Below are 22,480 nucleotides of genomic sequence, written 5' to 3'. Positions count from 1 at the left end.
TGGCAGAAAGGGCGAGTGACAGAGCGGGGGACCGAGTGCAGGGGCAGCGTTTGCCTGATGCCGAGAAGGAAGGGGTCCAGGTTGGGGGCTGGGGCAGGATGATGCCCGGGGGGTCTCTAGCTTGGCTGCTTGGGTGCTGCTGGGACCTGCACTTTAAGTAACAAGGGAGGCGGGGGGCGCATCGGAAGTCGGGAGGTGAGTTTGAGTTTGGAAGTGGTGCCTCCCCGTGGAGTTGGACATTCAGGTCCAGAGCTCAGAATGAAGGGTAGACCACTTGTTCACCTGCAGGTTGGCCACATGGCGCCCCCAGCACTGTGCCTGGTTAGGATCAGCCCTCAGGCGTGTGCACGACCAGCTTCATTCTCTCCCACCACGAGGACCCTTTCAGTCAGGGTCACATCCAACCTGCCTGGCCTGCGGCTCATAGGCCCAGCATGCCCAGCAACACCTCAGTCCTGCCCAGCTTCAGGCCTGCAGGGAGCACTACCCAGTGACGCTGGGAGGCAGGCCCCCTACCCTGCCTGGGCAGCTGCCCACCCTGCCAGCATCCCTCCCCATCGGCCTCTGCCTAACCGTGCCACCCAGGAGAGCCACCAGACAAATCCGTTAGTTCAGCCGCCCTGACGCAGGCAAATGTCCTCATCTGGCTTCAGTTACCCAGACGGAGAACTTCCTGGTCGTACCAGTGGTGCCCATCAGGAAAGCACAGTGCTGCCTTGCCTTGGATCGAGCAGAGTCTGGCTTCTTCCCCTACTCATGGCCCCTTTCCTGCTGTGCCCCACATTCTGCCTGGGGCCTGGGGCCAGCAGCTTTGCTGAGCTGAGCACAACCTGAGGCCTGGCAAGAGCCCCGAAGCTTTGTGGGTGGCCACTGGGCCTTCTTCCTCCTGCAGCCAGAGGAACACGGTGCTGCGTGTTCTGGGGGTTCCCATTCCCACACATCGCTCTCACTGAAAACAGGCCCAGAGAGGAGGAAAGGACCCCCCAAGGGTGCTGACCTGCCCCCCAAACCTGGGGCTTAGTTAATAACCAGGGCCAGTCATCCGGTGTGACTGACTCCGGAAGTTCCCAGGCACCATCAGCCCTGCACAGGCCACTGGGGAGGAGATCAAGGCAGGTGTTTCGGCCACAATGGGTCTGAGATGCTGGTGGGACAAGCACGTGGAGATAGGAAGGTAATTGGCTGTACAGTGTGGGTGTCGCAGGCCTCGGCCGAGAGCGTGGGCCTGGAGATGCCTCATAAGCTATAAACCCACACAGTATAAGGAGCTGTTGTCTGTTCTGGGGGTCCCGGAATCCTGGCCTTGCCAGCTCAACACAGCCCCTGGCAATTCCAGCATAAACCCCAAATTCAAGGTCTATGTCCAGGATGGGAGAAACCAAGGGCTACGTCCCTGGCGTGCGTTTTTGCCCTTAAAACACAGGGAAGCAAGAAGTAGCATGTTTTTCATTTTTAAATTTTGTTTAACCATCCTCACCTCAAGTCTCCAGTCCATGAAGCTGGCAAGAAATTCATTCTCGCCTGACCCCTGGGCCTGCAAAGCTTTTGGCGTGTAGCGTAGCACTGAGGGCCCCTCTCCACCTGAAGGGATCTCTTCTCTCTCGCTGTTTCTCAGAGACTGGCCCTCCCTCCTCCCCTTCCCTTAACAAAAGTTGGGAAACACCTCCCACAAGACACACAGACACAAACCTCCATACACAGACACAAACCTACATACACACACACACAGAAACACAGAGACACACACAGACACTCACATGCACACAGATACAAACCTACACACACAGACACAAACCTCCATACACAGACACACACAGAAACACAGACACATGCACACAAACACAAACCTCCATACACAGATACATACACAGAAACAGACTCACACACTCACATGCACACAGACACACATGCATAGAGACACACACAGACACACACGCACAGACACACACTCATTTTTCCATCCTGCCACAGACGTGATCGGGGCCAGTCTCCTGCGTGTCCTTCATGGTTGTTCTGGAAACTCTTGAGGAGGGTTGAGGTTGGCTTTTGCAGGAAAGGGCAGTGCCTTGTCATAGGGTCACAGCCTGTCCCACTGTTGCCTCCAGGCCCAGCCCAGAGCCTGGCATGCAGTGGGTGAGCAAGACGTATCAAACGCCATTTACACATTGCAATCTTGTACCTGCACCCAGCTTCACTGAAACGGGCGAGAAGGGGCACCGGGAAGGATGGCAGTGAGCGCCACAGAGGTGAGGGGAGGGAGAGGGAGGCCTCAGACCTCTGCTGCCATGGCCAGAGCCAAAGCGCCTCCTTCAGCGTTGAAGTCACTCTGGTCTCGGGGTCTGACGTGGGCAAAGGGCTAGTGGCGGAGGTCGTGGGGTCTGCACCATAAATTCAGAAGGGCTTACAGTCCGTGGATGGAGGACAGATGTGGACGGGAAGCCTAGAAGGCGGCTGAGCAGCTCCCTGGCTCTGGGGAAGGAGGAGCTGGAGGCCCCAGCGAGTGGTGGAGGACTGCAGGCGGATCGCTAGTGCCTGTCGTGACTGAATTTCAGCGCTGCGCAGCCGTGATGGCCTCTTTGTTACGTTGACTTTGTTGTTTTACTTTAGTGAATATTCAGAAGCATTTCTCAGGGCTTTCCTAAGATAACCCACCCTTATTTTCCTCCTAAGTCTGAAGTTCAGCTGCAAACGCGTCTGCCTCAGGAGCATCCCGTGGGAAGCTTTGTGATTGAGGGAGGGCTTAGGAATGACCAAGTGAACCAATGATTAAATAACAGAATGGGTACGTGGGGCATGAGGGATGCGGCCAGCTGGGGAGGGGGGTTGGTGGAACAGGCGAGGTAGTGGCAGAAGGAAGGGATTTCTCCCCACGTGTCTCCCCTCTGCAGCCAGCAGACCCCCTCGGGCAGGCCACTTGCAGAAAGCTGTTGCGAGCAGACAGGTGGGTGGGCGGGGCATACCCCACGCAGCCAAGTCCCCTGGCTTCCCTTCTCAGTGAATGCATTCTTGTTTTCCTGTCTAGGGCCCCCTGGACGGCGTGGCAAGCCCGGGAGAAGAGGCGACCCTGGTGAGTCCCAGCTTTTCTCAGCACCTGAGTGGAGGCTTGGAAGCCACCATGGCCCAGGGTTCTGGCTGCAGGGCCTGACCACCTGCTCCCCACCCTGATTCATGCCTTGGCCCTGGGCAGGTGCTCCTCCCCCTTCCAAGTCCAGCCGCTGTTTCCTGAGGCCACAGCACCCAGTACTGCCTTTCCCAGGCTTCTTGGCATTCACAATTCCAGGACTGTCCCCTCTCCCTCAGCCATCCCCTGAATCTCATTGTTGGCCTTGAACACTTCGGCCCCTAGTCTCCCCTCTCTGAGGCGGAAGGTGATGACTCCACCAGCCACGACCTCCCCCAGGGGTCCTTCAGCACAACCCGGTTCTGCTGTGGGTTTCATCCCTCCCCAGATGTGGCCTGTCCTTCCTTGGCAGAGCCGCCAGGAGGAGACTCCCCTACCTCCCTTCCCTGCAGCACATAGAGGCACCTGTATTCGCCACCCTTCCTTCCTGCTGTCTCTGCTTCACCCAGAACTCCCCCTGTCCAGTCCCCAGCAGTTTGCCCCCCTTCGCCCAGGGACTCTTCCCTAAGCCCTCTGACATCGTCTTCGCTAAAGTCACGCTGACCTCTGAGGGCCACCCCGGAGGCTTTGCTGTCTTTCTCTTTCTTGACCCCCACCCTTGGCCACTCCCCCATGCCGGGCAGTCCTGGCTTTCTCAGCTATACTTCCCCCCTCATCCCGGCTGTCGGCTACGCTTCCCCCTTCATCTGTGACCCTGGCTCCTTTGCCATTCTCACAGGACCCACCTGCCCTGTGAATGAGTCTTCCCTGGCCCTCTCCTCTCCTCTCTCCCACAGTCTCCCACTCCTGTGATGCTGACCATGTCCTCTCCCTGCCTCCAGCCACATCCTCCCCACGGGGTCCCCGAGGTTGGACATTGCCCTGCTGAAGCCAGCTTCTCCCCCAGCTTTCTTCCCTGGGCTTCCCCATCGCAGGGAGGAGGCAACTAGCCACCTGCTTCCCTGTGTAGACACCTGGCTACATCCTCGATCCCTTCCCTGCCCATGCCAAGTCCTCGTGAGCCTTCTCCGCCATGTCTTGGACCCGTGTCCTCTTCTCTGTTCTCACCGCTGTAGCCTCCTGCAGCTGTCATCACCCCCAACGCCATGCCCCCACCTCCAGCCTCACCATGGATGTCCAGGGCCCTCCAGCTTCTGAGCCTTCACTCTTACGTCTTCCTGCACCCAGAACACCTCCTCTACCTGGACTCCCACCCCAAGATCATTACCCTTTGCCCTTCAAGCCCAGCTCAAGCATCTCCTCCAAAAACACCTCTAACCATTATGTCCAAGAGGTGTCACCCGGCACTAAGCAGAGGCAGCCCCCAGGCATGTAAATGTGCACGGAATAGCGAATAAATGAATGCCCCGCCCCTAAGCAACTTTACAAGGTGGCCATGGTGACGAAGCCAGGCCAGCTCACCACCAGGAGGACCCCAGGCTGACTGGACCCAAGAGGAGGCAGTGGCAGATTTTCTCCAGGCCTCAGACTCTTCTCCCTGGAGCTGGGCACAGGCTTTCTGCCTCCTTGTTCCACTGGGTTTGCAGTGTTGAGTTCCTTACACAGAGGCCCTCCAGATACACTCCTTAGCGCTCACCAGCAAGAAGCACCTTTCATGTCTCTTTCTGCCTTGACTTCTGGAAGCTGAAGCCTGTTTTGAGTTCCGTAGCTGGAGCTTCCTTTAGCTTCTGTTTGTAATCTCCCCAGACCCTGCCAAATACACACTTTATTACTCCGTTCTTATTTTCTACCCTTGTAAAAGGTTTTATTGCCTTTTATTATAAGTTCCTGACATGATTTTTGGAAGGAGATGAGGAACACAGAGTCACTTTTTTAGGGCCAAGTATGATATTATTCAGCTTACTTCAAACTCCATTTAACTTACGACTCAAGTTTAAAACAACCTCAAAGTCAAGGAAAGACAGACGCACTGGGCCCCTGGCCCTGTGCTGGGCTCTTTCAAGTCCTTTATCTCGTGCGGTCCTCAGAGCACTGCAAGATAAGAATATGTTATTATACCCACTTGCTGACGAGGAACCTGAGGCTCCAAGGGGTACAGTATCTTGCCAGAGGCCAGCTGCTGGCCAAGGGGTGGGCAGGATCCCACCCCCTCGTTGTTTTTCCTGCGCGGTGTCCCGATCGTCTGCCTGTCCAAAAACAGTGAAGTGAGCTGCACAGAACAGATGTGCCTCTCTGATTGGCCTTGGCTGGGCCTTGAGTTTATCTCTAGATAGTTACACACATATGCACATCCTGGCTTTCTTGCCTTCCCTTGTGTATAAAGAGGCCTTTTTCCTGTGTCCCTTGGGAGAAAGGCTTTTTTGGCTTTTTTTTTTTTTTTTTTTTTGGAGACAGAGTCGCTCAGTCACTCAGGCTGGAGTGCAGTGGCACAATCTCAGCTCACAGCAGCCTCTGCTTCCCAGATTCAAGTGATTCTCGTGCCTCAGCCATCTGAGTAGCTGGATTACAGGCACGCATCACCATGCCCAGCTAATTTTTGTATTTTTAGTAGAGATGGTGGGATTTCACCATGTTGGCCAGGCGGGTCTCGAACTCCTGGCCTCAGATGATCCACCCGCCTTGGCCTTCCAAAGTGCTGGGATTGTAGGCATGAGCCACGGCACCCGCAGAGAAAGGCTCCTTTTGCCAGGTAGGGCAGTGCCTGGCTGGAAAGCCTTCCTGAGGCTGCTGCAGACCTGCAGATAGGGTGATCCTGCCTGCCTTCAGGGCAGGGGCCTCCCTAGCTCCCAGTAGGAGCTCCACAGTCCTGCAGTGTTTCTATGTCTGTCTGAAATGGAATGGATTTCCCACCTTCCCCTGGCTGGCTTCTTAGCTGGAGAATCCCAGAACTGCGCCTGCACTCTGGGGTCCACTTTCTTTCTAAGGGTCTTGGGCAGGATCCTCTGTCCTCCCAGACCCTCCTATCCTCAAGAGTGTCCGTCACTCTCCCCTGCTCCCACAGCCCTAGATACCTCCCTCCATCTCAGCGCTTCCCACACCTGGGGCGGTGGCCTGGTCTGCAGAGTTGTCCTGCTTCTCCACCAAAGCATGGGCTCCTCAGGGCAGGGGCTGGGTTAGGCCCCTACTCAGGAGATGGTCCATAAATGCTTATTGATGGGAAGGAGGAGAGAAGGGAGAGAGAAAGAGGGCCTTGCGGACAAATGAGGAACACAGTTAGGAGACTGCTTGGCCAGTGCCTACACAAACCTACAGAGACAAATGGAGGCACTACCAGCTCTCCACAGCTGCTAGCCTTGCATCGGCGGTTTCCGTGCTAGGGCCTTTTATCTGCCCTGTCCCCGAGAAACTCTTTCTAAAAATCCAATGGAAGAAGCACTTCTGGAATGGTGGAGTGAGGAACTCTGAAGATTTCCTCCATAAAGGAGCAAAAACAATGGAGAAGACTGACCTTTTCAGAACTCTAGAAATGAACAAAAGTTTTGCAGCAGCCCAAGAAATGTTTATTCAGGAAATATCTGAATCTTGCTATTGATAAGAACAGTGAGATTTGTAGCATTTTAATGTTCTCTCTCAAGTTCCATGGTAGCCTTCAAAAACAGCTTTAAAAACCGTGCATGGTGTACACCTGTAATCCCAGCACTTTGGGAGGCTGAGGCAGGTGGATTGCTTGAGGCCAGGAGTTTGAGACCAGCCTGGCCAACATGATGAAACCCCATCCCTACTAAAAATACAAAAATTAGCCAGGCATGGTGGTACATACCTGCAGTCCCAGCTACTCAGAGGCTGAGGCACAAGAATCGCTTGAACCCAGGAGGCAGAGGTTGCAGTGAGCTGAGATTGTGCCGCTGCACTCCAGCCTGGGCAACAGAGCTAGACTCTTTCTCAAAAAACAAACAAACAAGAAAAGAAAAACACAAAACCCAGCCATGTCACCACCACATACTTGTTTGTGAAAACTAGCAACCGCTGGAGGAAGCAGAACAGGTTGGAAGCTTGCAAATGCCCATCCCCAGAGAGTTGTCACTATTTAACTTGTCAGGCAGCTCCATGGAAAAGTACCATACTCAAGGCTTGTCTTTAGGTGGCCTATGCACAGCTTGCTCAGAAGGAAGAGCCCTGTCCCCAGGGTGCTTAACAAAAATAATCAGCAGCAATTGTTGACCATTGAAGCTGCTTGAGGTGATAACACCAGTGGATGACTTGAAAACTTAAAATAGGCCAGGTACAGTGACTCACGCCTATAATCCCAGCACTTTGGGAGGCCGAGGTGGGTGGATCACGAGGTCAGGAGATCGAGACCATCCTGGCTGACACGGTGAAACCCCGTCTCTACTAAAAATACAAAAAATTAGCCGGGCATGGTGGCGGCACCTATAGTCCCAGCTACTTGGGAGGCTGAGGCAGGAGGATTGCTTGAGCCCAGGAGGTGGAGCTTGCAGTGAGCCAAGATCGTGCCACTGCACTTCAGCCTGGGCAACAGAGCGAGACTTTGTCTCAAAAAAAAAAAAGAAAAGAAAACTTAAAATAAAAATATAGGGAATGAGATGTTCAAAGGAGCTTTGAAAAGCTCCAGCTTATTCTTGGGTATATGGAAGGCACATGCATGTGCAGGGCTCTGTACATGTCCATTAAAAACCTGTCTTAGAGCCCCAGTCTCTCACAAAGTACCATAACTGAAATTAAAAATTCAGTAGAGGGCTTCAACAGTAGATTTGGGCCAACAGAAGAAAGAATCAGAACTTGCACATAGGTCAGTTGATATCAGCCAGCCTAAGGAACAGAAGGAAAAAAGAATGAAGGAAAATGAACAGAGCCCCAAAGACACTATCAAGTGTCCCAACATACACATAATGATAGTCCCAGAAGGAGAGAAGAGAGAGAAAGAAACAAAGGAATATTTGAAAAAAATGGCCAAATCTTCTTAATTTTAAAGAAAACCATGAATCTACTCATCTAAGCTCAACAAACTCCAAGGATGATAAACTCAAAGAGATACATACCTAAGCGCATCATAGTTGTACTGCTAAAAGCCAAAAAAAAAAGTGAATCTTGGCCGGGCATGGTGGCACGTGCCTGTAGTCCCAGCTACTCAGGAGGCTGAGGCACGAGAATCTCTTGAACCTGGGAGGCGGAGGTTATAGTCATCCAAGATCATGCCACTGCACTCCAGCCTGGACAACACAGTGAGACTCTTGTCTCAAAAATATATATATATATTGAAAGCCTCATCAGAGAAATAGCATATCACTCTACAAAATAAAAAAAAAAAGAAAGAAAGAAAGAAAAGAAATAGCATATCACAGAAAAGGGATGCTCAATAATACTGACAACTGGTTTCTCATCAGAAACCATGAAAGCCAAAAGGCGGCAGTAGGATGACATTTTCAATAAGTGACAAAAGGAAAAAAAACTATTGGCCGGGCGCGGTGGCTCAAGCCTGTAATCCCAGCACTTTGGGAGACCGAGACAGGTGGATCACGAGGTCATGAGATTGAGACCATCCTGGCTGACACGGTGAAACCCCATCTCTACTAAAAAATACAAAAAACTAGCCTGGCAAGGTGGCGGGCACCTGTAGTCCCAGCTACTCGGGAGGCTGAGGCAGGACAATGGCGTGAACCCGGGAAGCGGAGCTTGTAGTGAGCTGAGATCCGGCCACTGCACTCCAGCCTGGGCAACAGAGCAAGACTCCGTCTCAAAAAAAAAAAAAAAAGCTATCAACAAAGAAATCTATACCTGACAAAACTATCTTTGAAAATTGAGGCCAGGCACAGTGGCTCACGCCTGTAATCCCAGCACTTTGGGAGGCCGAGGCAGTTGGATCACGAGGTCAGGAGTTCAAGACCAGCCTGGCCAAGATGGTGAAACCCCATCTCTACTGAAAAAAAAAAAAAGAAGAAAAAATACAAAAAATTAGCCAGGCGTGGTGGCACGCACACGCCTGTAATCCCAGCTACTGTGGAGTCTGAGGCAGAGAATTGCTTAAACCTGGAGGGGCCGAGGTTGCAGTGAGCCGAGATCATGCCATTGCATTCCAGCCTGGGCAACAGAGCAAGACTCTGTCTCAAAAAAGAAAAGAAAATTGAAGGAGAGTAGCCAGGTGCAGTGGCTCATGCCTGCAATCCCAGCACTTTGGGAGACCGAGGTGGGCGGATCATCTGAGGTCAGGAGTTCTAGACCAACCTGGTCAACATGGTGAAGCCCCCTCTCTACTAATAATACAAAAATTAGCTTGGTGTGGTAGTGCGTGCCTGTAATCTCAGCTACTTGGGAGGCTGAGGCAGGAGAATCCCTGGAACCCAGGAGGCAAAGGTTGCAGTAAACTGAGATCGTGCCACTGTACTCCAGCCTGGGCGACAAAGCCATTCTTAGTCTCAAATAAAAATAAACTAGAAAAATAAGAGCAAGCTTAACCCAAAGCAAGCAAAAGAAATAAAATCATAAAATCAGGGTAAAAAGAAATTAAATGGAAAACAGAAAAACAGTAGAGAAAGTCAGCACAACCAAAAGTTGATTCTTTGAGATGATCAACAAAACTGACAAACCTTTAGACTAAGAAAAACAGTGGAGTCTCAAATTACCAAGATCAGGGCTGAAAGAAGGTACATAACTAGCAACCTTAAAAAAATGAAAAGGATTAAAAGGAAACACTTCTAACGATTGTATGCTACAAATTAGATAACAGGTGAAATGGACACATTCCTGGAAAGACACAACTGCCGAAACTGACTCAAGAAGAAGTCAAAAATCTGAATAGACCTGTAACAAAGAGAAAGATTCAATCAGTGATCAAAAAACTTCTACAAAGAAAAGCCCAGAATCAGATGGCTTCACTGATGAATTCTAACAAACACTTGAAGAATTAATAAATCTTTCGCAAACCCTTTAAAAAATAGAAATGGAGGCCAGGCGCGGTGGCTCAAGCCTGTAATCCCAGCACTTTGGGAGGCCGAGACGGGCGGATCACGAGGTCAGGAGATCAAGACCATCCTGGCTAACATGGTGAAACCCGTCTCTACTAAAAAATACAAAAAACTAGCCGGGCGAGGTGGTGGGCGCCTGTAGTCCCAGCTACCCGGGAGGCTGAGGCAGGAGAATGTCGTGAACCTGGGAGGCAGAGCTTGCAGTGAGCTGAGATCCAGCCACTGCACTCCAGCCTGGGCGACAGAGCGAGACTCCGTCTCAAAAAAAAAAAAAAAAAGAAATGGAGAGAACACTTCTCAACTCATTCTGAAGCAAGATTAACTCTGATACCAAAACTAGACAAAGACATCACAGAAAAAGAAACTATAGACCAATGTCTTTTATGAACACAGACATAAAAATCCTCAACAATACAAGCAAAGGAATCCAGCAAAAGGATTATAAACTGAGTGGGATTTAACCCAAAAATGCAATGTTAGTTTAACATCCAAAATCAATGCAGTACATCATATTATTGAATAAGAGATAAAAACCACATGATCGTCTCAGTAAATGCAGATAAAGCATTTGATGAAATCCACAACCTGTCATTATTTTAAAAAACCGATTCAGGCTAGGCACAATAGCTCACTTTGTAATCCCAGCACTTTGGGAGGCCAAGGCGGGCAAATCACTTGAGGTCAAGAGTTCGAGACCAGCCTGGCCAACATGGTGAAACCCCATCTGTACTAAGAATACAAAAATTAGCTGGGTGTGATGGTGCATGCCTGTAGTCACAGCTACTCGAGAGGACAAGGCAGGAGAATCGCTTGAACCTGGGAGGCAAAGGTTGCGGTGAACTGAGATCGCGCCGTTGTACTCCAGCCTGGGTGACAGAGCGAGACTCCATCATTAAATAAATAAATAAGTAAATATCCACTCAACAAATCAAGAATTTAAAAACAAACTTCCTCAACTTGATAAAGGGCATCTATGAAAAACCCACAGCTAACTAATAACATACTTAATGGTGAAAGACTGAACAATTTACCCCTGATATCAGGAACATGGCAAGGATGTTCACTCCTCTGCTACTACTATTTAACTTTGTGTTGAAGGTTTTAGCCAGGACAATTAAGCAAAAAGGAGACATTAAAGACATTCATATGGGAAAAGAAGTAAAATGATCTCTGTTTGCAGATGGCGTGATCTCATGCATAGAACATTCTAAAGAATCCACATCTGGCACATGTGCCCCTGGACTTAAAAGTTGAAGAAAAAATAAATTTTTTCCAACCTCCAGTGAAAAAAGATACTCTTTCATATTTTTTCTGAATATTTACTTTTTACATTTGAATCCTTAATCTATATGGAACTGACTTTTTATATTTGGTTTGAGATACATGTATAATTTCATTTTTCCCCAGTTTAATTTTGGTAAAGTCCAATCTATCAGTTTTTTCTTTTGTACTTTGTGCTTTTGGTGTTATCTCTAAGAATCAGTTACCTGACTCAAGACCATGAAGATTTATTCCTATGTTTTATTGTAAGGATTTTATAGTCAAATCAATAGGCAAACTTCCCATCTTAACAACTAGAAAAGGAGGCTGGGCGTGGTGGCTCACACCTGTAATCCTAGCACTTTGGAAGGCCAAGGCAGGTGAATCACTTGAGGTCAGGAGTTCGAGACCAGCCTGGCCCACTCTGCTCCTTTGGGGAAAAGTCCCTAAAGGTTGTTGTCGTTATTCTGGGAATGGGTTCAGGCTTTTGAGAGCTGGGAGCCAGGGTGCGGCATCTTACCTGAGCTGGCTGAATGAGAGAGGAAGAGAGGCTCAATCAGGACCAGGGAGAGCAGGTCCCAGGCAGAGGGGAGGTTAGGAGTCCAGGGGCAACAGAGAGGAGCAGGTGTGGGGCTGTGAGCAGGGACAGTGACCCTGGCAGCCTCACACCACTGAAGCCAGCCCTCACCTCCTGCTGTGTAGGCCTGGCCCCTGCCAGGCTGTGGGAAATACTCCTCTTGGTTTGCATTTCAGGAAGGCTGGACACGCCCTTTGGGAAACACTGGAGACATCCTTGTTCCCAGAGGGGCTGAGAGCTTGGGCATCGGGGGCTCCCAAGACCACCACGCACCTCTGCTTACCTGGTAACACAGCAAGCAGCTTGCCCACCTGCTCCTAACCCCAAGGTGTGAATGGGCAAGTTTCCCGGTTTGAGGAACTCTCTTGGGCCACATCCATTCAGCCCAAGAGGCCCCAGAATCATCAAACCCTCTACTTCATCAGGTGCGTTCACCTATTTCCCAGGTCATCTGGCTCTTACTGAATGGCTCCCACATTCCTGACAGCAAAGTCAGTGGAACCATCCTATGCTTGGAACACACGTTTGAAGGCCTCGCGCGAAAGGGCTGGGCCTCGGGGCACCACCCTGTGGTCACCTGGAAGCCCTGCAGCCAGCTCACTTTGTAAGCAAGAAACCCCTGGCTGGCCTGGACCAACCCCTCTGTCTCATCCATCACTCTTGGATGCCCAGCTTGCTTCAGGCCATACAGTCCATCTCCAGAGGCTGTGGCAGCCACAGCACAAACCTAGTACATGAAGTCAAGTGCAGAGGGCTCCGAAAATGCGATGCCTCCGAAAAGAGAGCCTCTAGGCGCTCTTGCCCTTTTCGGCCCTCATCCATTCAGCAGGTGCTGGCTAAGTGCTTGTGCCTGCCCAGCTCCCATCTGGGCAGCAAGGAGGCAGCATGAACTGGGCAGATGTGGTCCCTCTCAGGGAAGTGCCTTGCCGGGGACTGACAGAAACAGTCCCCGCCCCACAAGTAAATCATCACTACCGATTGCAACAAACGCATGGAAGGAAATAACCAGGGAAAGATGATAGAAACCAGTGCGGGGAGGGTGGGAGACATCTTTGTCTTTGACATCTCTGTTTTTTGTTGGTTTTTTTGAGATGGAGTCTCACTCTGTTGCCCAGACTGGAATGCAGTGGCCTGATCTTGGCTCACTGCAACATCTGCCTCCCAGGTTCAAGCGATTCTCCTGCCCCAGCCTCCTGAGTAGCTGTGATTACAGATGCCCGCCACCACACCCAGCTAATATTTGTAGTTTTAGTATAGATGGGTTTTCGCCATGTTGGCCAGGCTGGTCTCAAACTCCTGACCTCAGGTGATCCACCCTCCTCAGCCTCCCAAAGTGCTGGGATTACAGGCGTGAGCCACCGCGCCCGGCCTTGTCTTTGACATCTTCGGATGTCACCGTTGTAGAAGGTTTGTCCAAGGGAGTGGCAGTGGAGCCATGCCATGCCGGCTGCAGGAACATAGCCACTGTGAATGTCTGAGACTGAAGGGAGCTGGCAGCCTGGGGAACTGAGAGGGAAGGGTGGAGCAGAGCACGGTGCCCAAGGGCACTGGAGACTGGCAAGGACTGGGCCATGCAAGAAGGCTGGGCCAGGAGGTTTCATTCCGTGTGCCGCGGGAAGCCCTGGGAAGGGGTTGGGCATTTTTTAAATGCCCCTCTGGCTGGTGGGATTGGGTACCCAGGAGAAGGAGTCAGATTAGGAGGCTGTGATTATGGTGCTGGCAGGAAGCAATGGTAGCCTGGTGACATGGTGCCAGTAGGGCCCAAGAGAAGTGGTGGGCAGTGTGTTTTAAAGTCCTGTAGATGAGCTTGATGTGGCCTGTCCCGCTAGCAAGGAGATCAGTCTCCGGAATGCTGCCATTCCCGCTCTGCCACCCCGTCTGGAGGCCATGGATGGGGCCATGGGTTCAGGGTCCTGCGGGACTGCCTCGGCTGGACTACCGCCTCACCAGCCGGGTGGTTCAGACACACCACACACCCTCCCAGGGACCTCAGGGGAAGCTCAGTACACGTTAGAGCTCTTTCTGCCAGAACAGTTTCTCTCTGTTCTGACCTGGGGAAGGTCAGAAGAGGATGTGACCCTGGGCATGGTAGCCTTTCTGGGCCTCAGTTTCCTCATCTGTAAAATGCACCTAGTGAGGTTGAAGCAGGGGTTACATGATGGTCTGGGGAACGCATTCATGGAGCTGCCAGCGCATGATGAGTGCTGAGGGAGGGAGCGATGGTTACTCTTACAGCCCCTCCTTCGTCTCATCTGGGCTGCACCTCACGCCAGTCCCCAGGGCTCTGCTCTCAGGACCTCAGGCTCTCAGAATAATAATCCCAGCCTGAGCTTCCCTGGAGGCAGCTTGGACATGAGTGTGAGGAAAGGCAGCAAAAGCTGGGAGGAACAGACAAAGACACAGAGCTTTCTCCCGCCACTGTCAAGTTCAAGTGTGTTGACGCTTTTGGCTCCGTGAGCCATACACAAATATCCAATGGTGTGAAAGAGCCCAGGGTGAAAGGTCAGTCTGTCTGCCGCTCCTGCCCTCTGGCCATTCAGCCCCGCTACTCAGAAGCAACCCTGATGATCACTTCCTTGCACCCACACCTAGAGATGTCCTGTTTATACAAACAAAAGTCTACAGATCATTTCTACTGCATGCCATTCTATACCCTTTTAAAATGCAGCAATACGCCCTGGAGATCGTTCCATCTCAGAACTTACAGAACATTACCTTTTTCACAGCTGCATAGTATTCCATTTGCAGCTGTACCATCCTCTATTTAATCAGTTCTATCTGTGCCATTTCTAATACTTTTACTATCTCAACACTTCTGTGATAAGGACTGTTTTTATACCCCTCTCCTTTTACATATGTGTTAACATAGCTGCAGAATACATTTCTAGGAGGATAATTGCTGTGGCAATTGGCATACATTTTAAATCTTATTAAGTATTGCCAGATCGGAGTCTCTCCTTGCGGCGCTACACAAGAGCAGAGTACGAGTCTGAGGCGGAGGGAGTCATGGCAGGACAAGCGTTTAGAAAGTTTCTTCCACTCTTTGACCGAGTATTGGTTGAAAGGAGTGCTGCTGAAACTGTAACCAAAGGAGGCATTATGCTTCCAGAAAAATCTCAAGGAAAAGTATTGCAAGCAACAGTAGTCGCTGTTGGATCGGGTTCTAAAGGAAAGGGTGGAGAGATTCAACCGGTTAGCGTGAAAGTTGGAGATAAAGTTCTTCTGCCAGAGTATGGAGGCACCAAAGTAGTTCTAGATGACAAGGATTATTTCCTGTTTAGAGATGGTGACATTCTTGGAAAGTACGTAGACTGAAAAGTCACTATTGAAATGGCATCAACGTGAAGCTGCCCATTCCACTGAAGTTCTGAAATCTTTCATCATGTAAATAATTTCCATATTTCTCTTTTATAATAAACTAATGATAACTAATGAAAAAAAAAAAAAAAAAAAAAAAAAAAAGTATTGCCAGATCACTCCCTAGAGAGAAGGTTCCAATTGATCCTCTCACCAGTGTGTAAGGTGACTGTCCTCATTGCCCTTCACACAGTAGGTCATTTTTTTAATCTGATATGATCATAATTCTAACCTTTGCTTCTTTTATTATGAAGATTAGCACTTGTAGCTACAGAAGTTAATCCTTGTTCATAATCCAGATATTTCAAGGCTATTTGTATTTTCTGTTCTTTGACTTCTTCATTCATATCTTTGGATATATTGTTTCTACTAAGTTGCTGATGTTTTGAGAGATGTCTTGTAGGAATGTTTTTATGTCAAGGTATCTTGCCTTTGTGACCTGAGTTAGATATATGTTTCCTAGGTTGGCTTTGTTTTTGAGCCAGAGTCTCACTCTGTCACCGAGGCCAGGGTGCAGTGATGTGATCTCGGCTCACTGCAACCTCTGCCTCCCAGGTTCAAGCAATTGCCCTGCCTCAGCCTCCCGAGTAACTGGGATCACAAGCACACGCCAGCACAGCCGGCTAATTGGTTTTTTGTTTTGTTGTTTTGTTTTGTTTTGTTTGGGTTTTTTTATATTTTTAATAAAGACAGGGTTTCACCATGTTGTCCAGGCTGATCTTGAACTCCTGACCTCAAGTGATCTGCCTGCCTCAGCCTCCCAAAGTGCTGGGATTATAGGCACAAGTCACGGCGCCTGGCCTAGGTTGGCCTTTGACTTTGCTTCCAAGACTTTCTGCCTTGCAGACATTTTTTGGGTTTATATGGTTGGATCAAGCCTGTCTTTTATGGCTTCTGGATTACGAACCATAGGTGGAAAAGCCTGCCCTCTCCAAGGCTAGAAAGGAGTATTCCCACGTTTTCTTGTAGGATTTTTATAGTTTTCTTAACCTGTAAAATCGTTGATCCTTTTGGAATTCATCCTGGTTGATGCTGAGGCAGGGATCCAATTTCATTGTTTTGTGGTAACTAGCGGTTATAACACATCTCCCCCTACTGTTCCCAGAGGTTCAGGTGTGGAGTCCCTGGGGAGGGAGCTAGGTAGTGATTTGGGGCGGCAGATCACCACGTGGAGGGCACCACTGGGTTCGGGCCTTTGTCTTAGGAACAAGACGGTGAGGAGGGAAGTGTCAGGATCAGATCTGCATTTGGAGAAACATGACCCTGGCCCCAGAATGGGAGACTGGGGTGGCGATGGGGCGTCATTCTTGAAGCCATCTCTGATCCCAGGTGCACCCATCTCATTGCTAGTCGGTGCCAGCCCCTGGGTCACCAGCGCTCTCTCCCACAGTGCTTCTGGGTGAATTCTTAGGAATCTTGATAGCCACATAGAAGCCCCTTACACAGCCTGGCCTCTGGACTCCATGGCCTCCTCTCTGATAGACTTGGCCTCCTCTGACCACAACCTCTCCCTCCCGAGGTCTTGCCCGATATAAATGCAGCATCCACAGATTCTCAGTTCACAAATTCCAGCCCACTCCCTCTCCCTGACCCCTACAACCCTTCTGTCTCCAGCCTTCAGATCCATGGATCCCAGGCCCTTGCCCCTCACCCCTCCAGCTGGAATCCTGCCAGCTGCCCCATGCCAGACCTCCCTGCTCCTCCCTCCTCCCTCGTTCTCACTCAGCAAAAGCCCCACCCCAGACGGAACCCAGCCCCCTCCACATGCTCCACTCCGGTGTGTGCAGATTACCCAGCTGGAGAGAAACGCCCCCAGCCCCCGTGGCCCTTTCTGCCGCCTGGCTGAGGCCACATTGTGCAACCCATTCAGCCTCTCCCGCTCAGTCCCCCAACACCTCCTGCACTGTCATCACCTGAGGCTGACAGCCTTGCTTCCTGCTTCACTGGGAGAGTTGGCACCATCAGAAGAGAACTTGCGTGAACTCCCACCTCCATGGCACATGCCTGGCAGCACCAGGCACTCTTCCTCCTGCCATCTCCACAGATGGACTGTCCAGGCCCCGATCTGTGCCAGCGCCAGGAGCCAGCCCTTCTCACCTCCTCAAGAACGTTGCTCCAGGAATCTCCCCTTCTCCTCCCACGCCGAATCCTCTCTCTGCTGGACCACTCACCTCCTACAAACACGTGGCCATGTCGCTCATCCTAAAGAAATACCCATCGCCAGGCCCCACCCCCACAAAGCAACTGTTGATTTCCTCCCCTTTGCTGCAGAGCTCCTCAAAAGCACCCGCTGTCCACATCCCTCACCCCCCTTCTCTCTGAAACCCTCTCCCATCAGACCCCACTCCTGTCACTCCCCAGACGTGCCTCTGCATTGCTGCGTCCAGTTCCTGGTCTTCTTACTTGACCCATCTGCAGGGAGGTTCCTTTGCCCCGTGCACAGGCGATCGCTCCCTCCTGGGACACTTTCTCCACTTCGCTTCCAGGACTTCCTGATCTTCTCTTTACTTCCAGCCGTGCCACATGTGCCAAGCTTCTGACCCCTTCAGCTGAGCCTGTCCCACCACTATCTCCCCACCGCTGTTGATGGCAGCCCCATCCTTTCAGTTGCTCAAGCCAAAACTAGGGAAATCCTTTGGCTGTGCTGTCAGAATCAATCCAGAACCCAACCACATCCAGCACTTCTACTGCCACCACCAGCTGTGAGCCACCATCCTCTCTCCTCTACAGCATGCGGTAGCCTCTGCATTCTACCCCTGCCACCCCACACTGGGTGTTTTTCATCTTTAAAATATGAGCCAGGTCACATCCTCTCTCTGCTCAAGGCCCTACCCAATTGCCCCACCTCATTGCCCCTCTGAAGCCGCCTCCCACTGTTTCTTGCTGTGAGGGAGAGAGTGGAGGAAGGGCAGAAATAGAAGGGGGTGTGCGACCAAGGGATGGCTTTGCCATCCGAGGAATTAGAGCGTGTTTCAGAGCTGTTGGGCAGGACTTGTGTGAGAGGGCAAGTGTGACTGAGATCCAGAGGGACTGTGGATGGCGCCAGGCTCTGGGCAATACAGAGGGGACAGTGGCCTAATTGAAGGTGGGGTCAGTTCCTCTGCGTTAACCTGAAGGCACGGAGAGGAGGGCAGGTGCAGGAGCAGGTGCGGGTGCAGGTGCAGGAACAGATCGAGGGGGAGGGGCAGGTGGAAAGGCAGGTCCAGGTATAGGCATAGTTGCAGATGCAGGTGCAGGCACGGGGGAGGTACAGATGCAGGTGCAGGCTGAGGTGCAGGTACAGGCACAGATGGGTATAACTGGTGTTGGAAAGGCGATGGTGAACCTATCCGGCAGCTTTTGTTTGCTTTGGAAAATAGGAATCAAGGTCATTGGCTGACAATGAGGAGTCAGCTCAATGGGATGTCCAGGTTGCCAGCATCTTGCTCTGCTCTGCCTCTGATCTAGACTTGGGGAAACCACTGTCCCCCATGTCATCATTCTTGGGTATGAGTACATCAGTGTTTCAAGCCAAAAATCCTTGTCATCTCTCTCCTTCCTCTATGCACTGCTGCTGTGCGAGCCCCATCTCTCCTCTGACCAACATCTCCTGAGTCTCCATTCTCCCCTTCACCCACCAGCACCTGCACAGGGACACCTCGGTGCATCTCCAGGTGCACTCTTGTCCCTCCCCATCACTCCTCCATGCAGAACCCTTCACTGACTCCCCTTCACCCTTAGAACCAAGCCCCCCAGACCATGACATGGAAACAAACCCCCAGGCTTGGCCGGCCCTGCCTTCTCTGGCCCTCCCTCACTGCAGCAGCCTTCACTTCTCCTGGCTCCTCAAAAGCCCATGATCTTGGCATGTTCTGAGCTTGTCCATCTCTGCAACACTCCTCCCTCCTCTTTTCTCACCCTCTGGACTCGGCCCAGCCTGGGTCAGGGCCCTTGTGCTGTGCTTGGAGCTTCCTGGCCTTCTCCCTGTGTAGATGTCCTCTTCGGGATCTGTCTGCTTCATCAACATTCATGAGTCAGGGCTCTTGCCTCTTGCACTCACTACTGGTCCCGTGAGTTACCCCCATGGCTCCTGGCTCATAGTTGGGACGTATAAATCATGCTGGTCACTGACTACTGGGTGCTGCCTCCCCGGGTAACCTCGAGTGAGGTTTGGGGTCTGGTTTGCCAGTGGCGTGGCTCAATGCACAGCGCCTAGGGCTGGTAGAGTTGGGAGACCTCCTTCCATCCAGCACGTGCTCACCCCACCCCTAATCAACAATGTGGCCCCACACAAGTCGCGGCTTTGTGAGCCTCTGCGTTATCCGCTGTCCGATGGAGACGTTCATCAGACCTCTCACGAAAGATGGTTGGGAAGGTCAAATGCAATAATGGGTATGCTACATGCCTTGCAAGCTGTGAGGTGAAGCCCCCGTGGGCCTCATCAGGGTTCTCTGTGAGCCCTCACCTGGTAGACAAGTCTCAGCCACAGCCCCAGCCCCTGCTACTCCTCATGCATTTCTAACCCTGGGGCTGGGCAGCAGGAATCCCTCCCCCAAAAAGCCTGTTCAGCCACACCCATCTGCTGTTCCTCCCAGTATTCTCTCTGTCCAAAATGTTTGCTCCCCTGTCTCCCCTCAATAGAAACTAACCATCCCCTCAGGAGCACCAGAGCTTGTTCTTTAAGTAGGAACAAGTTCTGATTCCTACTCAGCGCCAGAACCCAAAGCTGCCTGGTGACATGAGTGCATGCACCCATGCCTGTGGGAATTGTCACCACCACCCCAGGGACCACCCCGGGCTCTCCAAGAGCAAAGGTGCTCCTTCTGCTCTGCCCCCAGCTTCAGGCCATGGCAGGAAATAGCCATGGCAGCATCAAAGCCTTCCAGGGAGAAGTGGCCAGGAGCCGTGCTGAGGACAGGCGAGGGGACTCTGCCTTCGACGCTGACTGTGGCTTCTCTGCTTGTGTTTTGCAGGTCCTCCAGTAAGTGTCCTGGACTGTGCTGTCTACTTCTGAAAGATAAGATGTTCAGTTCTCTCTCTGTTGCAATTCCATGAACATAATTTTGGTTAGGGAGGTGTGTCCTCAAGAAAAAATCAGTCCTATTAAAAAGCGGCCAGGCGCAGTAGCGCACACCTGTAATCCCAGCACTTTGGGAGACCAAGGTGGACAGATCACTTGAGGTCAGGAGTTCGAGACCAGCCTGGCCAACATAGTGAGACCTCATGTCTCCTAAAAATACAAAAATTAGCCAGGCATGGTGGCGGGTGCCTGTAATCCCAGCTACTTGGGAAATCAAGGCATGAAAATTGCTTGAACCCAGGAGGCAGAGGTTGCAGTGAGTCGAGATGGTGCCACTGCACTCCAGCCTGGGCAACAGACAGAGCGAGACTCCGTCTCAGAAACAAAAACAAAAAAATGTGTTTTGGGGGAAAAAAATCAGTCCTATACAGTAGTCATGTTGTTTTTTAATTTGTAGGTGAATGCAGGCACAGAATTCCACAGGCTTGACCTGTACACTGAAACGTTCTGTGACCATTTTCCTAGCAAGAGAGCCAGCGCACAAGCCTGGCTGTTCCTTGCCAAATCTTGGGCTCCCCTTGGTACACAGAGATGCTAGCGCCATGCCCATAGTTTTAAAATGCTCTGTGGGCTGGGCGTGGTGGCTCACGCCTGTAATCCCAGCACTTTGGGAGGCCGAGACGGGCAGATCATGAGGTCAGGAGATCAAGACCAACCTGGCTAACACGGTGAAACCCCGTCTCTACTAAAAAATACAAAAAACTAGCCGGGCGAGGTGGCGGGTACCTGTAGTCCCAGCTGCTCGGGAGGCTGAGGCAGGAGAATGGCGTGAACCCGGGAGGCGGAGCTTGCAGTGAGCTGAGATCCGGTCACTGCACTCCAGCCTGGGCGACAGAGCGAGACTCGGTCTCCAAAAAAAAAAAAAAAATGCCCTGTGGCAGTTGATGTTTCTAAATGCTGCGGTGCGCCATGCTGTGGCAGAAAGGGCTGCAGAGTCGGGCAGTTGTCCCAGCAATGAGTCGGGCTTGACCAGACCCTGGGGTTCGTTTTTCTTCTTTGCCAGAATGTGGCTCAGACAGCTGAGACCTTGTGAGCACAGCTGGCTGGTGAGGGCATTGCATGGGAGCAGGAGGGAGATGTCACTGCATTTGTGAGGGGTGTGAAGGGTATGAGGGAAGCACTGGGCGGCTCCCTTGAACTTCTGGCCGGCCAGAGGCAGCTTTGAATGCAGGGATTGCACGTGGCCCTAGAAATCCCATTCATTCTCCAGGGCAAAGAATGCGCCTGCCTTTGATTCACGCTGTCAGTTTTTCAGAGCCCGATAAATCCCAACTAATCCATTCAAGAAGCACACTGACAGTCAGCTAGAGCCAAAACCAGCCTTCTCAAGGAATTTCCTTCAGATGAACCATTTTATTTTTTACTTCCACATACCGTGATTCGTTTCCTGGTCAGTGCCCTTCAGAATCTGGGCTTCTCGGTGCATGTAGCCCCACCGTGAGCCATGCAAGCCAACAGGATTGTGTTGATCTGTTGGCCTCAAGCAATGTTTGGCAGCTGAGTTCTTCCTGGCTGTCTCAGGGAGGCTGGCGTGGATGAACTTGCTGAAGTACCTAACGCCGGGGGCTATGGAGTGTTTTTTGTTTGTTTGTTTGTTTGTTTGTTTGTTTGTTTGTTTTTTTAACTTGGCAGTGAAAATATTAAATGGATTAAACAAATGCAGAAATTCTCAAGCTGCAAAACCTGCAAGGGTCTGACCGAGGAGATGGGTGCCAAAGTGTGGCACCCAGGCAGGGTGGTCACTGCTCCAGGGACCAGAACTAGGGGGCAGAGAAGCCTCCGGCCACAGTGAACACCCCCCGTAGTCCTGGCTTCTAAGGCTCGCTTTCTTGGTTCACCCCATCCCAGTGGCAACTGAGAGGAAGCAGGCTGTCTTCCAGGCCTCTCTGCAGGCACAGTTTAAGGAGCATTTGTGGTTCCTGGTTGGGTCATGTGGCTGTGGCTCCACCCTCCAGAACCCCACGTCCCCACGTGGCATTTACCCTTTGCCCGGCCAGCGTGGGGAGGACACTCATGTGACTATGCCTGGGACCCCGATAAAGCCCCGAGGCTCCTGGTCCCACCAGCCTGGCCCTCCAAGGCAGGAAAGGGCTGCTCTGCCCCCAAGACCCCTGGAGCCCTTGAGTCCTCCCCTCAGAGCAAGTCACCAGCCAGCTGTCGGGGGCGGCGCGGGACTGGGCCCTGACTGAGCTCTAAGTGTTGCCATATGGTTTCTGCCGAAAGTCTGATTATTAATGACGTAT

At 51.5% G+C, this 22,480-nt stretch overlaps 2 protein-coding genes across 2 annotated transcripts in view; both read left to right on the top strand.

Moving 5' to 3' along the window:
- COL23A1 (collagen type XXIII alpha 1 chain) overlaps positions 1-22,480 on the top strand; it is a 365,686-nt gene that overhangs the window by 291,233 nt on the left and 51,973 nt on the right. Inside the window, 2 exon segments of the mRNA XM_033180209.1 lie at positions 3,023-3,067; positions 20,131-20,138. Of these exon segments, the coding sequence (XP_033036100.1) occupies positions 3,023-3,067; positions 20,131-20,138 (53 nt within the window).
- LOC117065408 (10 kDa heat shock protein, mitochondrial) lies at positions 14,767-15,256 on the top strand. Its single transcript, XM_033180208.1, has one exon. It carries the CDS (start codon positions 14,828-14,830, stop codon positions 15,134-15,136), a length of 309 nt encoding a protein of 102 aa, XP_033036099.1. The 5' UTR covers positions 14,767-14,827; the 3' UTR covers positions 15,137-15,256.

The sequence above is a fragment of the Trachypithecus francoisi genome, unplaced genomic scaffold (genome assembly GCF_009764315.1).
Source record: "Trachypithecus francoisi isolate TF-2019V2 unplaced genomic scaffold, Tfra_2.0 Lachesis_group2, whole genome shotgun sequence".
Classification (NCBI taxonomy): domain Eukaryota; kingdom Metazoa; phylum Chordata; class Mammalia; order Primates; family Cercopithecidae; genus Trachypithecus; species Trachypithecus francoisi.
The sequence above is the reverse complement of the archived record's forward strand: the minus strand, read 5'-3'. Positions and strand labels throughout refer to the sequence as shown.